This window comes from Theropithecus gelada, chromosome 7b, assembly GCF_003255815.1.
Source record: "Theropithecus gelada isolate Dixy chromosome 7b, Tgel_1.0, whole genome shotgun sequence".
NCBI classification, from domain to species: Eukaryota; Metazoa; Chordata; class Mammalia; order Primates; family Cercopithecidae; genus Theropithecus; species Theropithecus gelada.
Window position 1 is genome coordinate 78,591,710 of NC_037675.1, and position 21,893 is coordinate 78,613,602.

Sequence of the window (21,893 nt, forward strand, 5' to 3'; positions counted from 1 at the left end):
CTTCCATATTCTCCCCATCCTCATTTCCAACAACACACATGTGCACGTGCACATGCACACACACACAAAGTCAACACACGTGCATGCACACACGCGCATGCACACACGCACACATGCACACACTCACAGAGTCAACACACGTGTGCATGCCCACATGCACATACAGTCAACACACGTGAGGCCGGGTGCGGTGGCTCACGTCTGTAATCCCAGCACTTTGGGAGGCCGAGACAGGCGGATCACGAAGTCAGGAGATCGAGACCATCCTGGACAACACGGTGAAACCCCGTTTCTACTAAAAATACAAAAAAAATTAGCCGGGCGTGGTGGCGGGCGCCTGTAGTCCCAGCTACTCAGGAGGCTGAGGCAGGAGAATGGCGTGAACCCGGGAGGCGGAGCTTGCAGTGAGCCGAGATCGCGCCACTGCACTCCAGCCTGGGCAACAGAGCGAGACTCCGTCTTGAAAAAAAACAAAAACAAACAAAAAAACACGTGTGTATGCATACATGCACACATGCACGCACATGCGCACATACACACACAAGTCGAGCCGCACCACTTCTGCTGCTGATTTTTGTTCTCCTTTGCAAACTTTGTAATAGGCCCCAGATCCCATCCAACCCCAGGACCACAGTTCTCCCTGGGGACTCCTCCATCCTCCCCTCCTCACCCACTCACATGTCATCACAGCAAAGGCAATGTCATCTCTCAGCTAGCTCTGGCCTTAGGAGGAAGTCACTCAGGAAAGCTCAGGCTGCTCCTCCAGTGACCTAGACCACTTGACCTTGGGTGTCAGCCTCTGCCTGGCCAGGAAGGCCAGTGAGAAGGGCCAGGCCCCTTGCAGCCTCCAGGAGAGCAAGCCAGCCCTGAGAGTGAGTGGGAGGAGAAGAGGCAGGGGGAAGGGGATGCTTGCATTGACGTCTCTCCTGCCATCCTCCCCTCTCCCCCTGCAGAGCCCAATTGTGACCCAGTTCTTCCCCTCTGTGATGCTCTGGGGCTTCACAGTGATACTGCCTCTGATTGTCTACTTCTCCGCCTTCCTGGAGGCCCACTGGACCAGGTGACCTGGGGGCCTCCTCTCCTAGCCCTGTGGGTTCTGCAGCCTCTTCCCCTGCCTTGGCTTCCCCGCTAGCCTGGTGCTTGGGCCTCCCCTCTAGCCTAAGAAGGATGATTGATAAGGGATGATTTTGATACCTGAAACCATCCCCAAAGACCAACAGATGTTCTGTCTTTGGAAGGAGGGTCTGCGTTGTCTCTGGGCCCCTGGGATGCTGAGATAGAGCCACTGTCTAAGAGCGTGGGGCCAAAACCAAGCCCTCCTTGGGCTTCTCCCTCAGCCCCCAGCCATATCCTGAAAGCATGGAGCTGTAGGCATGAGCTAGGCAGTCCCAGGCATTCCACGCAGAAGGCATAGGAGGAAAGACTTGTGTGGGAATGTCAGTAGAATGCTGTGGCCACACAGAGGGGCCCACACACTCACTGTGACTGTCATCACATATGACCCACACCATGCCAACCTTTTACCCAATCAGGAGCTTTCCCATTTGTTAGCCTTGATGGTTCTATGGTGGCAGCTCACTGGGTAGAAAGTATTTGCCATGCCATGGGCAGGTGGCAGTACTTTGGCTTGAAAGCTGCATGCATCTCAAAAGTTACTTTCCACACCAAAAGTTCCTACCATTCCACCAGGCAGCAGCCAAAAGGTGTGTCCTAATGGAAATCCTTCCTGGCCTTTTCCTCTGGCCGAGAACAAGACTTACATTGATGACTGAAACTCTGCAGGGATTTTGAGTATTCTTGGTAATGTCTCTTTAACACAGAGACATCAACTATATGGCAGATCTGTGCCTTCCCATCCCTTCCTGTACCCAGCACAGACATCACTAGTTGATCATGCTGTTCTTTCCGGCTGCCCCCAGATGCAGCACAGCTCACAGTGGTATATGGAGATGGCATCAGTATGCACGATTAAACGAATTTCCCAGCCCAGATCTCTACTCTGCATATGTCTGTATTAGTCAGTTTTCACACTGCTGATAAAGACATACCCGAGACTGGACAATTTATAAAAGAAAGAGGTTTCATTGGACTCTGTATTAGTCCATTTGCACTCTGCTGATAAAGACATACCTGAGACTGGGTAATTAATATAGGAAAAAGGGTTTATTGGACTTACAGTTCCATGTGGCTGGGGAAGCCTCACAATCATGGCGGCAGGCAAGGAGGAGCAAGCACGTGTTACGTGGATGGCAGCAGACAAAGAGAGCTTGGGCAGGGAAACTCCTCCTTATAATACCATCAGATCTCACAAGACTTATTTGCTATCGTGAGAACAGCAAGGGAAAGACCCACCCCCCATAATTCAATCTTCTCCCAATGAGTCCCTCCCACAACACGTGGGAATTATGGGAGCTGCAAGATGAGATTTGGGTGGGGACACAGAGTCAAACCATATCAGTGTTTCTCTTTCTCTCTGTTACATAGTTAGGCCTTTGGTTCTTATTAGGCCACGTCCATTGATGAATATCTGTCTGTTTCCTTCTAGATCAAGTCAGAATCTTGTCATGGTGCACAAGTGCTACATCTTTCTGGTGTTCATGGTGGTCATTCTGCCCTCTATGGGACTGACCAGGTACCTTAATTCCAATTATCCCTCCTCTATTAGCCAGGCTGTCTTAGAGTTAAGACCTCCTCTTTCAGATACTGTAGACCTGCCCATGGTTGCTGCAAACCCACTCCTCAAATGATAGCCCCGTGCCTGTCATGGGTGTAGCGCGAGCCAGGCTTCCTGCAAACACTAACGTGTCAGCCGTGAGCTTGGCCCACATAGAGCTTGTCATCTGGCTGGGGACACAGGCGTGCTTACCAGCTGCCTGACAGCCCCACATGGGAACAACACAGCCAAAGAGCAGTAGAAATTCAGAAGAGGGAGAGAGTACTATGAGAGAAGTGAGTGAATACTGTGAGAGAAATGTTTGCTCACAGTTTTGCAAACTGGCCCAGGTTGGCTGGAGAACGTGGCCTGGAGCTGAAAGGCCAAAGGGTTCAGGGCCAGGACAGCCCAGCACTAAGAAGAAAGAGGGGAAGTGTGGACTGGCCAGCTGGAATAAAGCAAGAGTCTTTCTTTGGAGACTGGGCAAGGGAGGATGGTTGAACCCTCAGCCTTAGCTCACAGGTTTGCTAACTAACAGACTTGCCTTGTTTTTGCTTCTAGTTTGGATGTCTTTCTCCGCTGGCTCTTTGACATCTACTATCTAGAGCAGGCCTCCATCAGGTTCCAGTGAGTACTCCCACATGTCCACCAGGGCTGCTGTGTATGCAAACTGGAGTGGGTATATGTGCTCTTCCCTGAGTCCACCACCTGAATTTGCTCACAGAAGTGTAGACAAATGCTTGTGAACACCCTCACTGGGCAGACTCGTTATCTTTCCTGTGCTGGGATCCCTCTGGCAATCTAGTTAAGCCCAGGGACCCCTTCCCAGAATGATATCTTTGAAATAATTGTATATTCGCAGGAAGTTGCCCCAAAACTGTATGGGGGTGGGTGTTCCATGAGCCCTTTATCCAGTTTTCCCCAATGGAAGCGTTGTGCATACCTATAGTGCAATATCAAAACCAGGAAATTGACACTGGTCCAATCCACAGCGCTTATTCTGATTCTGCCAGTTTTACATGTACTCTGAATGATGTCTTTATGTGCACAAAATACATGGATTACAAAGAAAACCGATTATACTGAATTATAGTTACCAAGATATTTTAAAAATCAAAATTTTGACATAGTCTTTATAAACACGTCAATAACAAGATATTGCCCCCTTTTTTTTTTTTTTTTTTTTTTTTTTGAGACCATGTCTCATTCTGTCACCCAGGCTAGAGTGCAGTGGCGCAATCTCGGCTCACTACAACCTCCACCTCTCGGGTTCAAGCGATTCTCCCACCTCAGCCTGCTGAGTAGCTGGGATTACAGGCACCTGCCACCATGCCCAGCTAATTTTTGTATTTTTAGTAGAGATGGGGTTTTATCATGTTGGCCAGGCTGGTCTCAAACTCCTGGCCTCAAGTGATCTGCCCGCCTCAACCTCCTAAAATGCTGGATTACAGGCTTGAGCCACCACGCCCAACCAATATTGCATTTTTTATATAAGAAAGCTAAAGTTACATTTTACTGTCTTAAAAACATCAGTATTAAAACTGATATTACTTATTGGAAGAAGAACATTAAACTAGGGGGGATCGTTGACAAAGCAACATGCAGACCATGTGGGACATTCTGCCAATTTCAATTTTTTTGTTTTAGTGGTAAGAAGTGTTGAGAATCCCGGTTTTCAAAGATATGTTGCAAATGACATGCAGACTTCCATAACTTGCTCTATAAGGCAAGGACCAGAATCCTTCAGGGTATTTTTTAGTAGAGATGAGGTTTCACCATGTTGGCTGGGCTAGTCTCAAACTCCTGACCTCAGGTGATCTGCCCACCTCAGCCTCCCAAAGTGCTGGGATTACAGGTGTGAGCCACCATGCCCTGCCATATTGCCCACATTCTTAATGCAAGAAACTGCTAAATTTCAGTTAGAGATTAGTGAAAATAAAGATGTTATTCTTTCCCATCCTAGTTTACAGACCCCCCAGAAACCCACTCATGGATTCTCCAGAGTCTTTGGACCTGGCTCAGACACCCTTGCTTTGGATCAAGTCAATGCAATCCCCTAACACACCCATGCTTTATGTGGTCCCTGCCCCTCCCTGCTCAGAGGACTGCTTGTTAACTTACTTGGGTTGGGGGAATATATATTATAGGAGAGAGGCAGAGAAAAAGAAAGAGAGCAAATGTTATTCTCCTTGTCTGTATCTGTATCTCCATCCTGACTCCCATTTCCTCTGCTGCTCTCCTCTCTCTCTTCCCTGTTAACATCTCTCCCTCTCCCCATGGCTTCTGTTGCTGCCTTCCCTCTCCCTCACTGCCCAGGTGTGTGTTCCTGCCAGACAACGGCGCCTTCTTTGTCAACTATGTCATCACGGCAGCTTTACTTGGCACAGGCATGGAGCTGCTGCGTCTGGGGTCACTCTTCTGCTACAGCACCCGCCTCTTCTTCTCTAGATCAGAGCCAGAGAGAGTCAACATCAGAAAGGTACAGGCTGGCCCTTTGCTGAGCACAGCCCTCAGTTTCCTTTGGGAGGGTGTCAGGGATAGAGCCTGCTAGAAGCACCAAGGGGGCTGAGGTGGGAGGGACGGTGTGAATGGGTGGCGGTGGGGCACCTTGGTCTACAGGGTTGGAAAGGAGGCTGCCTCCAGGCCTGAGCTGCCAGCAGGCTGATGAGGAGCCACAGAAGTAGTGAAGCCAAGGGGACTGGGCCACCTCAGGGTGACGCCTGCCTTCTGCCCCAGAACCAGGCCATAGACTTCCAGTTTGGGCGCGAGTATGCGTGGATGATGAACGTGTTCAGTGTGGTGATGGCGTACAGCATCACTTGCCCCATCATTGTGCCTTTTGGTGAGTTATCTCCAAGGCATGCCCAAGGGCTGCACACCCGCAGATGGGGAGGAGGAATTGAGCCCCACAACATCAGTCCACCTCCTGAAGCATGAGGAGACCTGTGGGGGGGAGGTGTCAGGACCGGGGCCAAGCCGGGGGTACGGAGGAGCTGAGGTTGGATGGCTGCCGACGAGGGATGTTTGTTGAATGAATGCATGAGTGAATGACTCTTCACCTAGCTGAAAGAATCAGTTCTGGGGGCTCAAGCAAAGCTGCTGGCCCCGGAGGTGAGCACCACAGAGCTCCCCCAATCCATCCAGAGTCAGGCTGACTCTGACAGCCCTGGATCTGGCTTCTCAGGCCTATGGAGACACTGGAGCTGCAAAGGTCCAAACTCGAAGGGGCCACTGAATAAGTTTCCACCTTTGGCCCCCCAGGGCTGCTCTACCTGTGCATGAAGCACTTGACGGATCGCTATAACATGTACTACTCCTTCGCACCCACCAAACTGAATGAGCAGATCCACATGGCTGCCGTCTCCCAGGCCATCTTTGCGCCACTCTTGGGTCTGTTCTGGATGCTGTTCTTCTCTCTCCTGCGGTTAGGTAGGTACCGAGCCTGCCTGGAGACCCCACATCCGCCTGCCCCACTGCTCTGCGAGTCCCTTAACACTGACCCTGTTCAGGAGAAAAGCAAGATACTGCTCGCCAGACCTGGCCACACCCAGTGACTTCTCTGGGCCTAAAGGGCCTGCATTAGAGTCTCAGCAGAGCTTCAAGGCTAAGAGGAGGCCCTGGGCCAACACGGTCCCCATGTGTGGATTTGGGTTTCCAGGGCTCAGGGCAGGAAACCTCATATTCCTTCTTTCTAAGTCCAGACGGGCAGGAAATAGAATATCAGCTATTGGGAGGCTCAGTTCCCATGACATTTCCTCTGGGATCCCATAAGATGCCTGGTTTTTTGTTTTGTTTTTTAATTTAATTTAATTTAATTTAATTTAATTTTATTTATTTATTTATTTATTTATTTATTTATTTACTTATTTATTTTCTTTTTTGAGATGGAGCCTTGCTCTGTCGCCCAGGCTGGAGTGCAGTGGCCGGATCTCAGCTCACTGCAAGCTCCGCCTCCCGGGTTCACGCCATTCTCCTGCCTCAGCCTCCCGAGTAGCTGGGACTACAGGCACCCACCACCTTGCCCGGCTAGTTTTTTTTAATTTTTAGTAGAGACGGGGTTTCACTGCGTTAGCCAGGATAGTCTCGATCTCCTGACCTCGTGATCCACCCGCCTCGGCCTCCCAAAGTGCTGGGATTACAGGCTTGAGGTACCGCGTCCGGCCTTAATTTTTTTTTTGAATCAGAATCTTGCTCTGTTGTCTAGGCTGAAGTGCAGTGGCACAATCATGGCTCACTACAGCTTTGACCTCCTGGGCTCAAGCAATTCTGCCACTTCCCCAGTAGCTGGGACTACAGGCGTGAGCCATCATGACTGGCTAATTTTAATTTTGTAGAGATGAGGACTCACTATGTTGCCCAGTCTGGTCTCAAATTCCTGGGCTCAAGCGATCCACCCGCCTAGGCCTCCCAAAGTGCTGGGATTATAAGTGTGAGCCACCGGCGCCCAGTGGTAGATGCCTGACTTTATGAGTTGCCAAAAACCTGGAAGAGGAACCCGAGCCTGCAGTAGGGGCTAGCTTTTTCTTCACTCTTTAGCTATACACAGCTACTGTTCCTGCCCAGGGGAGCTCAGAGACACCCTCCCAGAAGCAGTCCCTGCAGGCCACAGATTAGAAATCCCTCAGCTTTCTCCCGTCAGAGGCACCTGTGCCCCCCAGCAACCCCCAGCCCCACTGCCCTTCCCTCAGATACTTGACCTTAACCTTCTCAGTGGTGGGAGAAGGGAAACGCGGTGTTTTGTTCCTTTTTTTTTTTTTTTTTTTTTTAGAGACGGAGTCTTGCTCTGTCGCCCAGGCTGGAGTACAGTGGCCTGATCTCGATCTACTGCAACCTCCACCTCCTGGGTTCAAGCTATTCTCCTGCCTCAGCCTCCTGAGTAGCTGGGACTACAGGCGCCCGCCACCACGCCCCGCTAATTTTTTGTATTTTAGTAGAGACAGAGTTTCACCATGTTGCCCAGGCTGGTCTCAAACTCCTGAGCTCAGGCAATCCGAGGCGGTGTTTTCTTTTCTTTCCCTGTCATGGTGGCATCTGTACGGTCGACTCTCAGTCATTGATGTGGTTTACCCATTTGCCGTCACCCCCAGTTGCTTATCCCGCTAACCTTTCCCTGCCACCTCAAAGACTTCATTTTTTTCCATAATGTTTTTTTCTAAGAATAAAGGACTGCATGTTTATTATCAAAAACAGAAAAAATACAAAGACCAACATGCAAATGACCCAACATCTCACCCAGAACCTGATGTCTCTTGTTCCCAGCCCCCACTTTCAGGCATGCGCTTTGGGCGCAGGATGGTAGAGAGGGAGCTGTTGGTCTATTGTTACTTTACAAAACTGCGATCGTCCATATTGTAACATTCAGTCCTGTACCCTGAGGTTTTGTACTGAACATGATGTTCTGAGCAATTCCCTAGGTTGTTAAAAGACTGAACACGTAGGTGCCTTTCAGCGGTTGCATGAAAGTCGACCAGTTTTAGTCAGTTCTCCATGATTGGATATTGAGGTTTGCCACTTTTTGCTACTATAAAAACACTGCAGTAAGCATCATTAAGCAGTGATTTTTGGCTGTAACGCATAATTTAAAAAATATTTACCTAGTTAGAAAACTGCTGCCGTAAAAAAGGAACCAAATATTCCCAAATGCAATGTAGATGACTTTTACCTTCTAGATTCCCTCTCTGTGCCATCAGCACAGATAACTGAGCATCCTCACTTCAAAAGGGCTTGCAGGGAAAGGTGTAGGTCAGAGATGGTGTTGGGGGCACTGGCAGAAATGGTCACTCCAAGGTACTTCCCAGGGACCGTGGTGTTGGAGGTGACCAGCAGATCAGGAAAGACACATTTTTATGGGCACTGAAGTGGGTACTGAAGTCAATTAAAACATTTTTCCATGGACTCCATAGATGCCAAATTCTAAACTGCTCAAATCAAACGGAACAAAGGGATGATGTTATTGTGTCAGACTCCTTGATGCCAGTTGTTATCAGAGGAGGACTGGCAAGGTCAAAGCCCTTGCAGTGGTGCTGTGACGGTCCCTGGGCATCTGCCAGTTGGGGTGGCATTTCAGCTGGCAGACTCCTGCCCATGGCCTTTTCTTCTCCTTGGCAGGTTCTCTCCATGCCATCACCATGTTTTCCCTGTCCACCCTCCTCATTGCCATGTTAATTGCCTTTGCTGGCATTTTTCTGGGGAAGCTTCGGATGGTTGCCGACTACGAGGTGAGTTGCCAGGCTGCCCCTCCTCCACTGGTTCTCCTGGTCCCTTGGGGGATACAGCTGTAGGATACCCTCCATGCCTGGGCTCCCATAGCACCACAGGACGAAAGGGTCTCGCCTTTCTCTCTGACGTAGAGCGTGGAGCCCAGTGTGCATGCGTGCATGCCTTGCACTAGCTTAGGCTCTGGCCCCCATCCAGAAGACAGCTGTCCTCTCCTTTTCTGCCCTCTGACACCTCCAAACTGCAAGCTGCTGGCCCCTCCTTCCTGTGATGTGGGTCCAGTGCAGTCACTGAGCTGTGAGCCTCCAAGGACTGGAAGTCAAGAGACAGGATGGAGCAAAGGAGGTTGGCGGGGGAGTTGATGATGATTCAAAAAAGGGGGGATTGTCCTTTTCTCTCCTTTAAGACCCCAGGCTATTGAACTTGAGGCGGCCGTGTTTGGAGGTGGCCCCTGCCCCACATGATTCCTTTGGTTGTTGGCAGTGGGTCCAGCCTAATCATTAGGAGAAGGGAGCCAATCCATGCCCTTTTAGAGCCATGCCAACAACTGTATGTTCTAGCTCAGCATTTCCCAGAATGGATATCTATCCTGGGGCACTGGAATGATTTCCAGTGGATCACAATGTAATTTTTCATTTTTCATGGTTACGTATTTAACATTAACTTTCTGCTTATGGCAACTGAAATACAATTTTCTGTTTATAAAAGTGAATCATTTCCTTTTTAAATGAATGTATATAAAGAAAAGAAAGCTGATTTTAAGGACTGACACCCTGCTGAGCCTGAGGAGGGGCTCGGAGACGGATCTCTTTGCTGCTGGTGTCTCTGTGTCCAGGGCTCTGGGCACAGGCGCCCACTGTCCTCTCTGCCCAGCCTTCCTTTTCCACGCCTGGCTGGAGCACCACACTAGTGAAGGGTCTTGTGAATGACCCCGCTGGCTCTGTCTTTCTAATACAGCAGCATTATGTGATTGGGTTGGCCAGGTGTCCATGCTAGAGAAGGAGGATGGCCAGGAACCTAGGCTGTGTTGGTGTAGGACACTTTCCAAATTAGAGGGGAAGCCCCAGGAGGAAAGACGACAGTGCTGAAGTCAAGGCTTCTCTTGGAGTCAAAGCAGGCTTGTCTTTGAACTTCAATTCCAGCTCTGCTTACTTCCTCCCATAATGGCCCTTGGGAATAGAACATTCCAGAAGGGACTCCCTTGCATCCCAGCCCTCTCTCTGTCCCCCGGGCCTCAGTCTTGCCAGACTGAAGGTCTGGAAAGACAGAAGATGAGTTGAGTTCCAAGGTGGCGAGAAGCCCAGGTGTGGAGTTGAGGTTCCTCTGGGTGTGGGGGGAGGGGCAAAGAGCAGGCCTCCATCCTGTAACCCACCACCTCTCCCTGCTGCAGCCCGAAGAGGAGGAGATCCAGACGGTGTTTGACATGGAGCCGAGCAGCACCTCCTCCACGCCCACCTCCCTCGTGAGTCCTGAGTCCCAGGGACAGGTCGGGAGGGCGGTGCTTGCAGGGGTGGTCTACTCCAGTGGCATCGTGGGGGATGCCAGCATTTGCTGCCCACTCTGGGTACGGGGGAGGAGATAGGGGACCCCTGGGCTCCCTCCTCTAATGGAGCAGGACTTGGTCCAGGTCCAAATGCTGCCGTGGCCCTGGATGAAGAGTGAGAAAAAGAGAAGAGCCACCATGTACTCGTCATTGTCTAGAAGGCAACCAGAGAGGAAGTACTTGGTCAGGGAGGCCAAGACCACAGCGACCTCAGTCATGTAGACACAGGGGGGCCTGCTGAGGATTGGCCTCAGGACCAAAGGCTGCCCCTGAGGCACAGGGGCAGGCAGAGCGACACAGACAGAGCTTCAGGGAACTATTAGAAGTCTGCACTGCTGGTAAGGCAGGGACGCCGAATGAGCGAGCCTGTCTGCATGCAGAGAGGCTGGCTCAGAGTGCAGGGCCCGCAGGCGGGGTGCTGGCTCTCACACGGTGGCTCAGCCTGGAGGGGAATGGGCATGAGCACCCACCCACATCCCTGCCACAAATTCAGCTGCAGAGCCACCAATGAACGCACTGAGGTGGGTACTGGGGTCAGCCCGTGCCCCAAGGCCAGGGCTCCTGGGAGGAGCTCTGAAGAAGGGTGCCAGGCTGGCACTTGGCGAAAGCATCCCAGAGGAGGCAGCATCGAATCTGACCCCAGGAATGGGCATACGGGGTGCCAGGTGAAATAGGGTGTGGGGCAAGAGTTTTCAAGGAAGAGGAGCAGCCTGTGCAAAGGCCTGGAAGACAGACCAGAGCTTGGGGGACTCAAGACAGTTTTCGGCACAGTGGGTACACGGCGTGGGCGGCAGGGCCCTATGGGAGACAAGGCTTTCTTTAGTTGTGGGCAGAGCTGGGTGTGAGTGCACAGTGACACAAGCACAGACAAAACACCAGCAAATGGACAGAAGTCACTGGGGTGCCAGATTTGCCTTGCTTTGAAAAACCCCGTATACAAGTCACCGGGGTGTCACGTTTGCCTCACTTTGAAAAACCCCGTATACAGGCACAGATTATCTCTGAGCGGGGACAGGAGAGGGTGCTTCGGTAATGAAGAGACGACAAGGATTTCAAAGCAAGAAAGTCTCTCTTTTCTTGGGACCCTTCCGAAAGGACCCCTCTTGGAATAGTGTTAGCAATAAGTTTTTGAAATCTTCTTATGAGCCTGGTGCTTTGCTGTTTTCGCTCTTAATCTTTTGATAAACCCACACAGTAGGGGTTTTCATCCCAAAATGGGGGCTCAGAAGTTCCGTCAATATAGACTCCAGGGCACCAAGCAAGGAAGTGTCAGGACGAAGTTCGAACCAGGTCCATCTGACTCTAAAGCTTATGCTTTTAAAAAACACGACTAGGATTTATTTTTTAAATCCTGCCTTATTACAACAGGGCTATGTGAACATTGCACATCATTATAGGGGGAAAGGATAAGCAGAAATAAGAAAATAAAAAGTCCATATTCCCACCGCCCAGAGATGACCGCTGGTAGTGTATATTCTTCCAGATATTTATATACTGTGTATCTCTTCCAGATAATTATGTATGATTTACATAGTTTTGCTAAAATGAAATAGTACTGCACATACTGTTTTATAACCTTTTTTTGTTGAGGGGGGACAGTCTTGCTGTGTTGCTCAGGCTGGAGTGAAGTGGCACCATCTTGGCTCACTGCAACCTCCGTCTCCCAGGTTAATGCGATTCTCCTGTCTCAGCCTCCCAAGTCGCTGGGATTACAGGCATACACCACCACACCTAGCTAATTTTGTATTTTTAGTAGAGACGGGGTTTTACCATGTTGGCCAGGCTGGTCTCGAACGCCTGACCTCAGCTGATCCACCTGCCTCGGCCTCCCAGAATGCTGGGATTACAGGCGTGAGCCACCGCGCCTGGCTTGTAACCTGCATTTTTAGTTAACAATCCCTTTCCATATATATCAATTTTTGATCTCTTTGAGCACCCAGCCCATATTCAAATTTCCCTAATTGTGCCAGAAGTATCTTTTAGAACTTGTCCAACCCAGTATCAAATCTAGCATGATCAGGTTTTCATGTCCCTTTTATTTTAGCACAGTGCCTTTTAAATGACTGGAGAGACCAAGCCAGCAGTCCTGCAGAATATTCCACCTGGATTTTTCTGGCTGTTCATGATGTCTTAGGACAGGTTCCATGATCTCCTGTATTCCCTGAACACTGGAATTTAGATCTGATGGCTTGATAGATTCAAGTTCAACATGGGGCTAGAACACATTGCAGGTAGTGTTGCAATGTATACTCAAGATGTAACATCCTGTTAATTCCCATTCATTAATGATGCCATCATGACCCTCTAATTAGGGAAATGACAGAAGGATTTTTCTATGGTTCAGTTGACATTTTCCCCTTTATGACCAAAAGGTCATCTAGATGGTTTACCTGGGTGCCATGCAAATGTCTAGATTCTTTTGTAGGAAAACCATTCCTTTGACCAGGGCTGTTTGGTTTCACTGAAATAAACTCCTACGGGGATGGTTTCATTCCATTCCCTAATTACCTGTTTTCAAAGTAAAGAGATGGTTTAAGAGCCACTTCAGAGGATGACAATTGCTCTTTTTCCTAGTATGTCCTGTGTTTTTCTAGTCTGCTGCCGTCCCAGGCATGGGGATCATTCCTGGGTGTGACAGGTCATATGACCAAAGTCTCTGCTAGCAGTTCCACATCTTTTTCTTCTTTTTTTCTTTTTTTTTTGAGACAGAGTCTTGCTCTGTCGCCCAGGTTGGAGTACAGTGGCGCGGTCTTGGCTCACTGCAACCTCTGCCTCCCAGGTTCACGCCATTCTCCTGCCTCAGCCGCCCGAGTAGCTGGGACTACAGGTGCCGCCATCACGCCTGGTTAATTTTTTGTATTTTTAGTAGAGACGGGGTTTCACTGTGTTAGCCAGGATGGTCTCGATCTCCTGACCTCATGATCCACCCACCTCGGCCTCCCAAAGTGCTGGGATTACAGGCGTGAGCCACCGAGCCCGGCTGCAGTTCCACATCTTGAGGACAGGCCAACCAGTGACAGACCCCAGGGGTGTTCTGAATGTGCCGCTGAAGCTATATTAGAAAGTACACTAGCTCAGGAAAGGGGGTCTCTCCGACCCCAGCTGAGGGGAGCCTCATGTCACCTTCCCTGGATGCGGCTTGACTTGGAACCGAGAGTGAATGGAACATGTTCTAAAGGAGCAGTGGACTAGGAGTGGGGAGTCTTGCCACTAAAGCAGCCCTGGGAGCACCTGGATGCTCATTAAATGATCAAGAAAAATTAGGTAGGTGGGGCAGACAGGACCCAGGCTGCTGGGGAAGAAGGCAGGCTCCAAGGTTTGGAGGAGACAGAGGCGATGGGGGTGGGGCATGGGGGAGAGGGTGTGCCCAGGGCCTTGCTCCGGACGTGACCTTGCTCCTGTCCCCTGTCTCTATCCCAAGCAGCTATATGTGGCCACCGTGCTGCAAGAACCGGAGTTGAACCTGACCCCCGCCTCCTCCCCAGCCAGGCACACCTATGGCACCATGAACAACCAGCCGGAAGAGGGAGAAGAAGAGAGTGGTCTGAGGGGCTTTGCAAGGGAGCTAGACTCGGCCCAGTTCCAGGAAGGGCTGGAACTGGAGGGCCAGAACCAGTACCACTGACTGGGACCTGAGGCCTCCACTGGCGACTTGTTGAGGAGCCAGGGGAGGGCCTGGCAAGGGGAGGCAGGAGGGTGGCCTGGACCTCCCCACTACCTCCTGCAGACTTTGAGAAGCCCCCAGTGGAGACATCTGCCACCCCAGCCATGGGCCATACGGGCGCCCTGACCTGCTGCCCAGCTGGAACTGGGGGTGCTCGGCAGTGCTGAGGGAACCTGGGAAGGGATGGAGGATACAGGGAAGCCCATGTCTTGAAAGAGGTGGCTGGAGCGCCAGCACAGAGACTGAACGCTGGGGTCCCTTCCTGGGACCACGATGGAGAAGGTGTTCCTAAGGGAGGAGGCAGAAAGAGGCCGCCGAAGGCTCTCTGGGGTCATCACCACTCTGCATCAGCTACCCTTCCAAGGAGCTTCTGCGGCTGCTCCTTCTCCCAGCCCCGGCCCATTCCTCCCCTGCAGTCTGAGGAGGCAAAGGTACGTGCACGGGGCACATTGACAGGACACAGAGGACCACCTCATCACGGGGTTCCCTGCGTGGGGATCTGTAAACAGAAAGTTTCTGCACCCACCCGAGGAAGAACCAACTGAAAGCGCAGACCTGAGAAGAGGTAACTCAGCCCCTTCCTGCTCCTCTGCCCTCATCAGATGTCCCCAGGAGCAGCAGGGCAGAGGCCCTTCTCCTTTCTATTCTTACGAGGGTAGCTAGAGCGCGACCACTCAGGGCTCATCAAATGAGACTTGTGTGCATTTTTCAGAAGGAAACCTTGGTTAGTCCTTGCTGGGTAACACAAAGTGGGGTGAGACAGGGGCCGAATTCATGGAAGGGGGCTTTCTCCCCAAAACTCTGGGTGGTGGGAAACCAGCTATACCTCCCCAAGACCCAGGGTCTAAAGAGAAGACCCCCCAAAGCCAAAGATGTGGCCACTTAAAAGAGTCTCCTGCCTCCTACCCAACTGAGTGCCTGGGCCCCCAGCTTGGTCAAGATGGGCAGTACATTAGGGTAAGAACCCCATGCTTCAAACTGAAGGACTGACCTTCACCTGAGTCCCAAGTAGGACCCTTCCTCCCTTCTCGGGACTGCCCCTGCACCCTGCCTTGAAGACCACCCAAGCGACCTCCAGTGTGGGCCTGGTCCAGACACTGCAGATGCTTCAATCATGATGTCGCCCCAGGCCTGCCAGGGGTGGGGTGGAGGGGAGGGTCACATGCTCCAGGGAGAAGCCCTTTCTGGAGAAGCAAGGCTGCCCTCCCAGGGCTGCCACCACCTGAGACCTGGGGGAGCTGAATTCCAAACAGTGATGGCGACATTCAGCACCTTGGCCATAGCTGGGGGGAACCGGCCTCTGCCTCTGGGATGGGCTCTCACTGGGACCACCATGTAGCCCAGCCAGGGAGGACATGAGAAGGACCAGTGGGGGCCTCAGTGAACCAGAACAAGCCAAGCTGAATGGGGTCTGTGTGCTCTCCAGGGCCGTCTTCAGCCCCCTCCTCCAAAGATCTGGGTCCCTGCACCAACCTACTGAAGGTGGGCTCATCTCACCTGAGCACCTGCACCAGGCCCCAGTCACAGGGCTGCCCTGAACTCAGATCACCTAGGCCTTGTCCCTGCCCCACCTTTGCCCCATCCCAGCCCCAGACGCTCCAAGCGTCACCGCAGGTGAGAAATTGTGCTCCATGGGCAGAAACTGCTGCACCCCCAGGGCGTGGCCCACATTTTGGCATGGGGCTGTCTTTCCAGAGAGCTTGGGTTGGCTGGAGAGAGGCTGTCTTTCCCATTCCTTGTCCGGCTAGGACTAAGGGGGACATGATCCTAGCCCAGGCCCTACACACCCAGGTCCCACAGGCCCCTCCCCACTGGCATTTCACCAACCAGCAAGGGGAAAGGACACTGTTACAGCGCAGCAGTCAGGCCCAGCAGGAGCTTGGCACATGGTGGGGAGGTGGCCAGCTCCGACCCTGCCCGACCTCATCGTGTGTATTTGGTGTATGGGGCGTGGGACACTCCAGAAGCTGGCCTGGGGTCTCTCCTTCACTGGTCACAGCTTGCTGGAGCCTGCCCCCAGCCCCTGAAGCCCCTGCCAGACTGTGGAAGCCACATATGGGAAAGGTCCTGGCAGACAATGTGGTGGGTGGCTGGGGGCTTCTCCCTCTGAACCTGGGTCCAGTGTAGCCCGGCTCTGAGAGAAGGTGGTGAGCATGTGGAGAAGGAGAAGGTTCCATAGTCCACTCTTAGGGGAACCAGCAAAGCCTCATGGCAGTTGGCTCCATCTGGACCTCCCATGGTCACTGCAGGGTGGTGGAGCGGGGCATCCTTTAGCCTCCCCACCACCACATCCAGGCCCTCTCAGGCACCTCCTGCCTCAGCCCACACCTGCCTCGTCCATTGCCCCCCTCCCTCCACCTACTGCCATCCCACTCCTCCGCCAGCCACTTCCCAGCTGCCCCACCCCACTCCGTCCTCCAAATCACCCCCCGACTTAATCCTTTCTGGAAGGAGCTGCCGCCTGGGAACCGGTATTGCCTAGAGCCTCCAGGAGGGGCCCTCCTCAGGCCTCCAGTGGCCCCATGCCCACCTGCCTGACCCTCCACTGCCCCGGAAGCAAAGTGCCTATCAGCAGCGTTGCGTCATCTGGGGCCCCCAGTGGGGTGGGGGGGTGTGGGCTAACCTTGGCCACCACCACTAAAGGAATGTGCCAGAATGCTGAACCTTCTTGTTAATGCTATGACCGTGCCTTGAATAAACAAGTCCTCCCAGCCTCTTCCGGCCCCTGCCTCTGCCTCTGCATCTGGGCCAGCCTGGCCTTTCTCCGCTGTGCAGTGGGGAGAACTTTCTGGTCCTTGAGCTACCCAGGAAGCCAGCAGAGTAGCCCCGAGAGGCAGTAGAAGTCCCTGGTGAGTGCTGAGCCCCATGAGTGGGCCCATGGGCTAGGCTAGCGGCCAGACTTCAAAACACACAGATTTCAGCTGAGGCCCCAGGAAGAGCGGCAGACAGGGCTCAGGTCTGTAAGAGGATGAGGGTGGGGGACTTCGGGGATGGGGGAGGCAGAGGAGAGGTTGGGTGGGGGAGAGGTTGACACGAGGGAAGTGTGTGGCGCAGCCAGGTGGGATAAGAAACACCCGTTAGCAAAGGCTGTTATAGCTGTGGTGGCAAGCAGACAACAGTTCCCTGCCCTGGGAGACACATCTCAGGGTCAGGAGACCCGTTCTGTCCCTCCTTCCAGCAGCTGTATCACCCAGGCTGGCCACCTCATCCAGACAGTAGGGCTGGGAGGACATGAGGCGGACTGTTCTGCTTCGTGACTGAGCAGAGCAGGTTTGGGGGCAGAGGATGGGAATCTTGTGTGGGTGTTGGGTAGGGGGAGACTTCCTCCCATAGTGCTTCCTATGGGGACAGAGGATGACAGTCTCGGGGTGGCTGCCTAAGGACTGTTTCTCGCATCTCCCTTGCTGGGTCCTCTCCGCAAGCTTCCACAGTCCATCAGTGGCCATTGACTCAAAGTCCACCATGGTGTGGGCCTGGGCATGGGATCAAGACCTGTCCACTTGTCCCCTCTCCCCCTCAAAACAATTATTTTCCAAGTCAAGTCAGCCCTTGAAATCCACAAGGGCTGCTTCTCAGGAGAGAAGCCATGAAGACTCCCTGACTGGACGGGAGGGGCTGCGCCCTGCTGCGGCCTCTCATGGTCCCCTCCCAGGGGCCGGCAGCTCCAGGGTCCCCAGATGGCAGGCCTGGGACACTGGTTCAGCAAACCTGTCAGGGGCCTTTCTCAGGCAGAGACTGAGAAAGAGACGGAAAAAGAAGCTGAAGAGGGAGGGCGGTTGCCCCAGGGATGGAACGTCCTCCAGGGAGGTTAGCATTGGTCGATCCTCTCTCCACTCAGCAGGCAAGGAGGGACTGGAGGCCTGCAGGTGGATTTACTTGGGCTGGGGACGGGACTGGGGCAAGGCAAGAGGGAGCCCCAGGAGGTGGCGCCACTGGGCTGTGCCCAAGATAGGATTGGAGCACGTGACCGAGCGCTGTGCAGGGAGGAAGCAGCGGGGCCTGAGAGTGCCCCGTGCCTCTGCCCAGAAACCAAGCCTGGGGCCGCATGGGGCCCGCCAGGGAAGCCTGGGGCCGCTCACTTCTGTCCTGAGGAACCTCCTTGCTGGCCGATTCCAGATTTCTAGGTCTGCTCTGTGGAAGGCCTTGGGGAGGCGAGGAGAGCCTGGTCTATGGGGAGACAGGTTTCTAGGCTTTCTCAACAGAGGCTGCTTTCAGAACATCTGCCAGGCCCTCGGCCTGGACAAGCGGCAGCCCGGCAGCTCTCAGCCTCAATTTCCAAGGTTCTCCATCTCAGCCACAAATGGGAGTCACTCTCAATGTCCAGGCCCCATCCCTAAACAAACCACAATTTCTCGGGTGGGGCCCAGTACCCTGTATTTTACAAAAGTCCCCCAGGTGATTCCAGTGTGCAGGGAGGGGTGAGTGGATAAGGAAAATAGTCCCAGCCTCAGGCACCACATGCCCTGGGTGGCCGCAGCATCTCACCATTGCCAGCTTAGAAATGACAACTCCCTAGCTCAGGCACGCTTCTGCCATCATTATCTTCTTTTGCAATAAGTATGACTACCGTGTGGGCCCGAGGGCCACACACCAGGTGTCGGGGGACTTCTGGCTACCTTGTCACCTTCAGCGAGGGTTCGAAGACAGTCCCTCTTCCCTCCCCTCCAAACACAGAGCCCCAGTGGTTTCCATGACCGCCTGCCCATTTCTGTGCAATAGAACATGACAACTGCAGTCAACAAATAGGCCGACATAATGGGGTGTCAGGGAGAGACAGAGCTGGATAAGGGTGGGGGGTGCCTGGAGGCGGGGAGGGGATGCTTTCCACTAGGGGGGCCAGCACAAGCTCTGTGGGGGTGAGACATGAGAGCCAGCAAAGGGTCTGTGGGCACACATGCAGGGCCCAAAGAACCAGGCAGAGTGAGCGAGGGGAGGAGAGGGTGGGGCGAGGTTTGAGTGGGCAATGGGCTGTGCAGGCTACGCTGGGACTCCCAAGTGTCACTCATCACCTGAGAAACTCCGGGAGGATTCTGGGGAGGAGGATGACCCCCTTAGGTATTTGTTTTCCAGGTTTTTTTGTTGTGGTGGTGGTGGTGGTAAAGTACACATAATCGTATTCACCCTCTTAACCATTGATGGGTTTTTTGTTTGTTTGTTGTTGTTGTTGTTGTTGAGACAGAGTCTTGCTCTGTTGCCCAGGTTGGAGTGCAATGGCATGATCTCATTGCACTGCAACCTCCGCTTCCCAGGTTCAAGCAATTCTCCTGCCTCAGCCTCCCGAGTAGCTGGGATTACAGGCACACGCCACCACCATTTTTGTATTTTTAGTAGAGACGGGGTTTCACCATATTGGCCAGGCTGGTCTCGAACTCCTGGCTTCAAGCAATCCACCCACCTTGGCCTCCCAAAGTGCTAGGATTACAGGCGTGAGCCACCGCACCCATCCACCATCTTAACCATTTGTAACTGTCCTGTTCAGTGGCATGAAATACATTCATAATGTGCAACCATCACCACCAGCCATCCTCCACAACTCTTTATCTTGCAAAACTGAGACTGTATACCCATAAACAATAATTCCTCATTCTCTCCTCCCCATCAGCCCCTGGCAACCACTCATGTAACCCTTGTGCTGAAATGGTCACTGTCACGAGGGTGGGACAAGTAGAAGCAGAAAGCCCAGTTGAGGACAGGTGTGGTGGTGCACACCTGTAATCCCAGCACTTTGGGAGGCTGAGGTGAGAGGATTACTTGGGGCCAGGAGCTTGAGACCAGCCTGGGCAACAAAGCAAGACCCTATCCCCACAAAAATTTTAAAAATTAGCTGGGGCATAGTGGCATGCACCTGGAGTCCCAGCTACTCGGGAGACTGAGGCAGGAGGATTCCTTGAAACCAGGAGTTCAAGGCTGCAGTGAGCAATGATCATGCCACCACACTTCAGCCTGGGCAACAGAGTGAGATCCTGTCTCAAAAAAAAAAAAAAAAAAAAGCCTAGTTGGGACTGTGTCGGAGGCATGCAGGAGAGAGAATATGGTAGCTTGCACCAGGATAGGGAGTGAATAAAGAAGCAGTTAAATTTGGAACACAGGTCAAGGATTCATGGATGATTAGATGTGGGGTCTGAGGGAAAGCAGGAATGCAAGGATGACTCCCAGTTCTTTAGTGTGAAGAACTCAGCAAACACTGATTTCTGAGGTGGAGAAAGCTGGGAAGAAAAAGGCCAAGGGAAACCCCAAGAGTTCCATCTTGAGTGTGTTCCGGTTGAGATGCCATGTGGGGATGTCAAGGAGGTGGCTGGATACAGGAGTCAGGCTGGAGGTGTTCATTTCAGTCATCAGCACCTGGGTGGTGATTAAAGCATGGGACTGGCTGAGACTTTGATGGGAGCAGGTGCAGGTGAGGAGGTCTGAGGGCTGAGCCAGCACAAAGATAAAGGAGGAGAACCGGCAAGGAAAACCAGGAGGGACTCAAAAAGGAAGGACGGCGTCCCCAGCTCTAACCACGCTTGAGAGTAAATGTGGTGTAAAGAGGAGTAAAGTCAAAAGATGCCACGAAGCAGCTTCAGCCAAGTGGAGAATGCTGGATAGACCATTAGACAAATGACCCGCTTCTCCCACACAGCAATGGTGAGGGGAAATGGCAAGAGGGGCTGGGCCAAAGTGAAGGAGTGAAGAGACACAATCAAATGCAAAGTGTGCATCCTGAGTTGAACAAACCAACTGCAGAGAGATGTCTGGGAAATCTACATGTGGATGAATGTGGGCCATCAGGGAATTGGAATTAGGTGGTGATGAGGAGATACTGTTCGTCTTGTTAGATATATTGGTGGCGTGGGTTCATATGTGAAATAAAGTGCCAGCTAGAAATTCACATGGAATAATTTACAGGTAAAAGAACATGAAGTCTTGAATTTGCTTAAAAACTCTCCAGCAAAAACAAAAAAACACAAAAAATGGTGGTGGGGGGGGTGCAGTTGGGGTACACGGAGATGCCCTCATCTCTTGATTCTTGTGTATGTTAACATTTTTCCATAATAAAAAGTGTAAAACTAAAGGCATGACCAACTTTTTCAAGTGCTGCTGAGCAGGAGAGGAAGATAAGGACTAAGATGTGACCCTACATTTGGCAAGATGGGGGTGGTTGGTGACCTTGACTGTAGTAGATTGAAAATAGGGACAAAGCCTGGTTGAAGCAGGTTCCCATCCTCCCATAAGAAGTGAGGAGATGAAAACAGCAAGGAAAGACTACTCTTTAGAAGGGTTTTGCTATCGAAGGAAGTAAAGAACCAAAAGGGTAGCTGGAGAGGAAAGGAAGTGAGGGGCTGTTCTTTGTATAGGAGGGGAGATATGAGCTGACAGAGGAGGGATGTAGGAGAGAGAGAGGGCTGAGCCCTTGAGCAGAGGAGGAGGTAAGGGATATTCTCCCCTGATACAGACACGTGTGTGCATACACACACGTACACACACACACGTGTACACACACCAGTGCATGCCCATGCACACACGCACTCACGCCTAAGTAGAAGAGTGGCTTTCAGAAAAGGTGAAAGCACCCATGCTTAGGATGACTCAGACACAAGTCAGAGGAGGGCATTAGATCTTTCCAAAGCCAGGCCACCTCAAGAGCTGTGGGCCAGACATGGACACCTGAGCCTGACCCATTAATAGGTCATGCAGCAGATGAGGCCCTGCCTCATTGGAGCCTGTAGGGCTCCAGAAAATGCTTTGGGCACCACAGAGGGCAAGGAGTTCCTAACATGCTGCAGACCCAGTGCCTGCCATCACATAGCCTGGCAGGCCTGGCATCTGAGCTTAAA

At 52.3% G+C, this 21,893-nt stretch overlaps 1 protein-coding gene across 2 annotated transcripts in view; it reads left to right on the forward strand.

Annotated features, from left to right (window-relative positions):
• TMEM63C (transmembrane protein 63C) overlaps positions 1-16,792 on the forward strand; it is an 84,171-nt gene extending 67,379 nt beyond the window's left edge. Inside the window, exons 18-26 of one of the 2 annotated variants that reach the window (XM_025391471.1) lie at positions 954-1,060; positions 2,546-2,632; positions 3,215-3,280; positions 4,970-5,132; positions 5,390-5,495; positions 5,915-6,082; positions 8,762-8,871; positions 10,260-10,331; positions 13,837-15,704. In XM_025391471.1, coding sequence (XP_025247256.1) covers positions 954-1,060; positions 2,546-2,632; positions 3,215-3,280; positions 4,970-5,132; positions 5,390-5,495; positions 5,915-6,082; positions 8,762-8,871; positions 10,260-10,331; positions 13,837-14,037 — 1,080 coding nt within the window. In that variant the 3' untranslated portion in view covers positions 14,038-15,704. Of the gene's footprint in view, positions 1-953; positions 1,061-2,545; positions 2,633-3,214; positions 3,281-4,969; positions 5,133-5,389; positions 5,496-5,914; positions 6,083-8,761; positions 8,872-10,259; positions 10,332-13,836 lie in introns of both variants that reach the window. The other variant, XM_025391470.1, reaches the window with a different exon arrangement.
• The last annotated feature ends 5,101 nt before the right edge of the window (positions 16,793-21,893 follow it).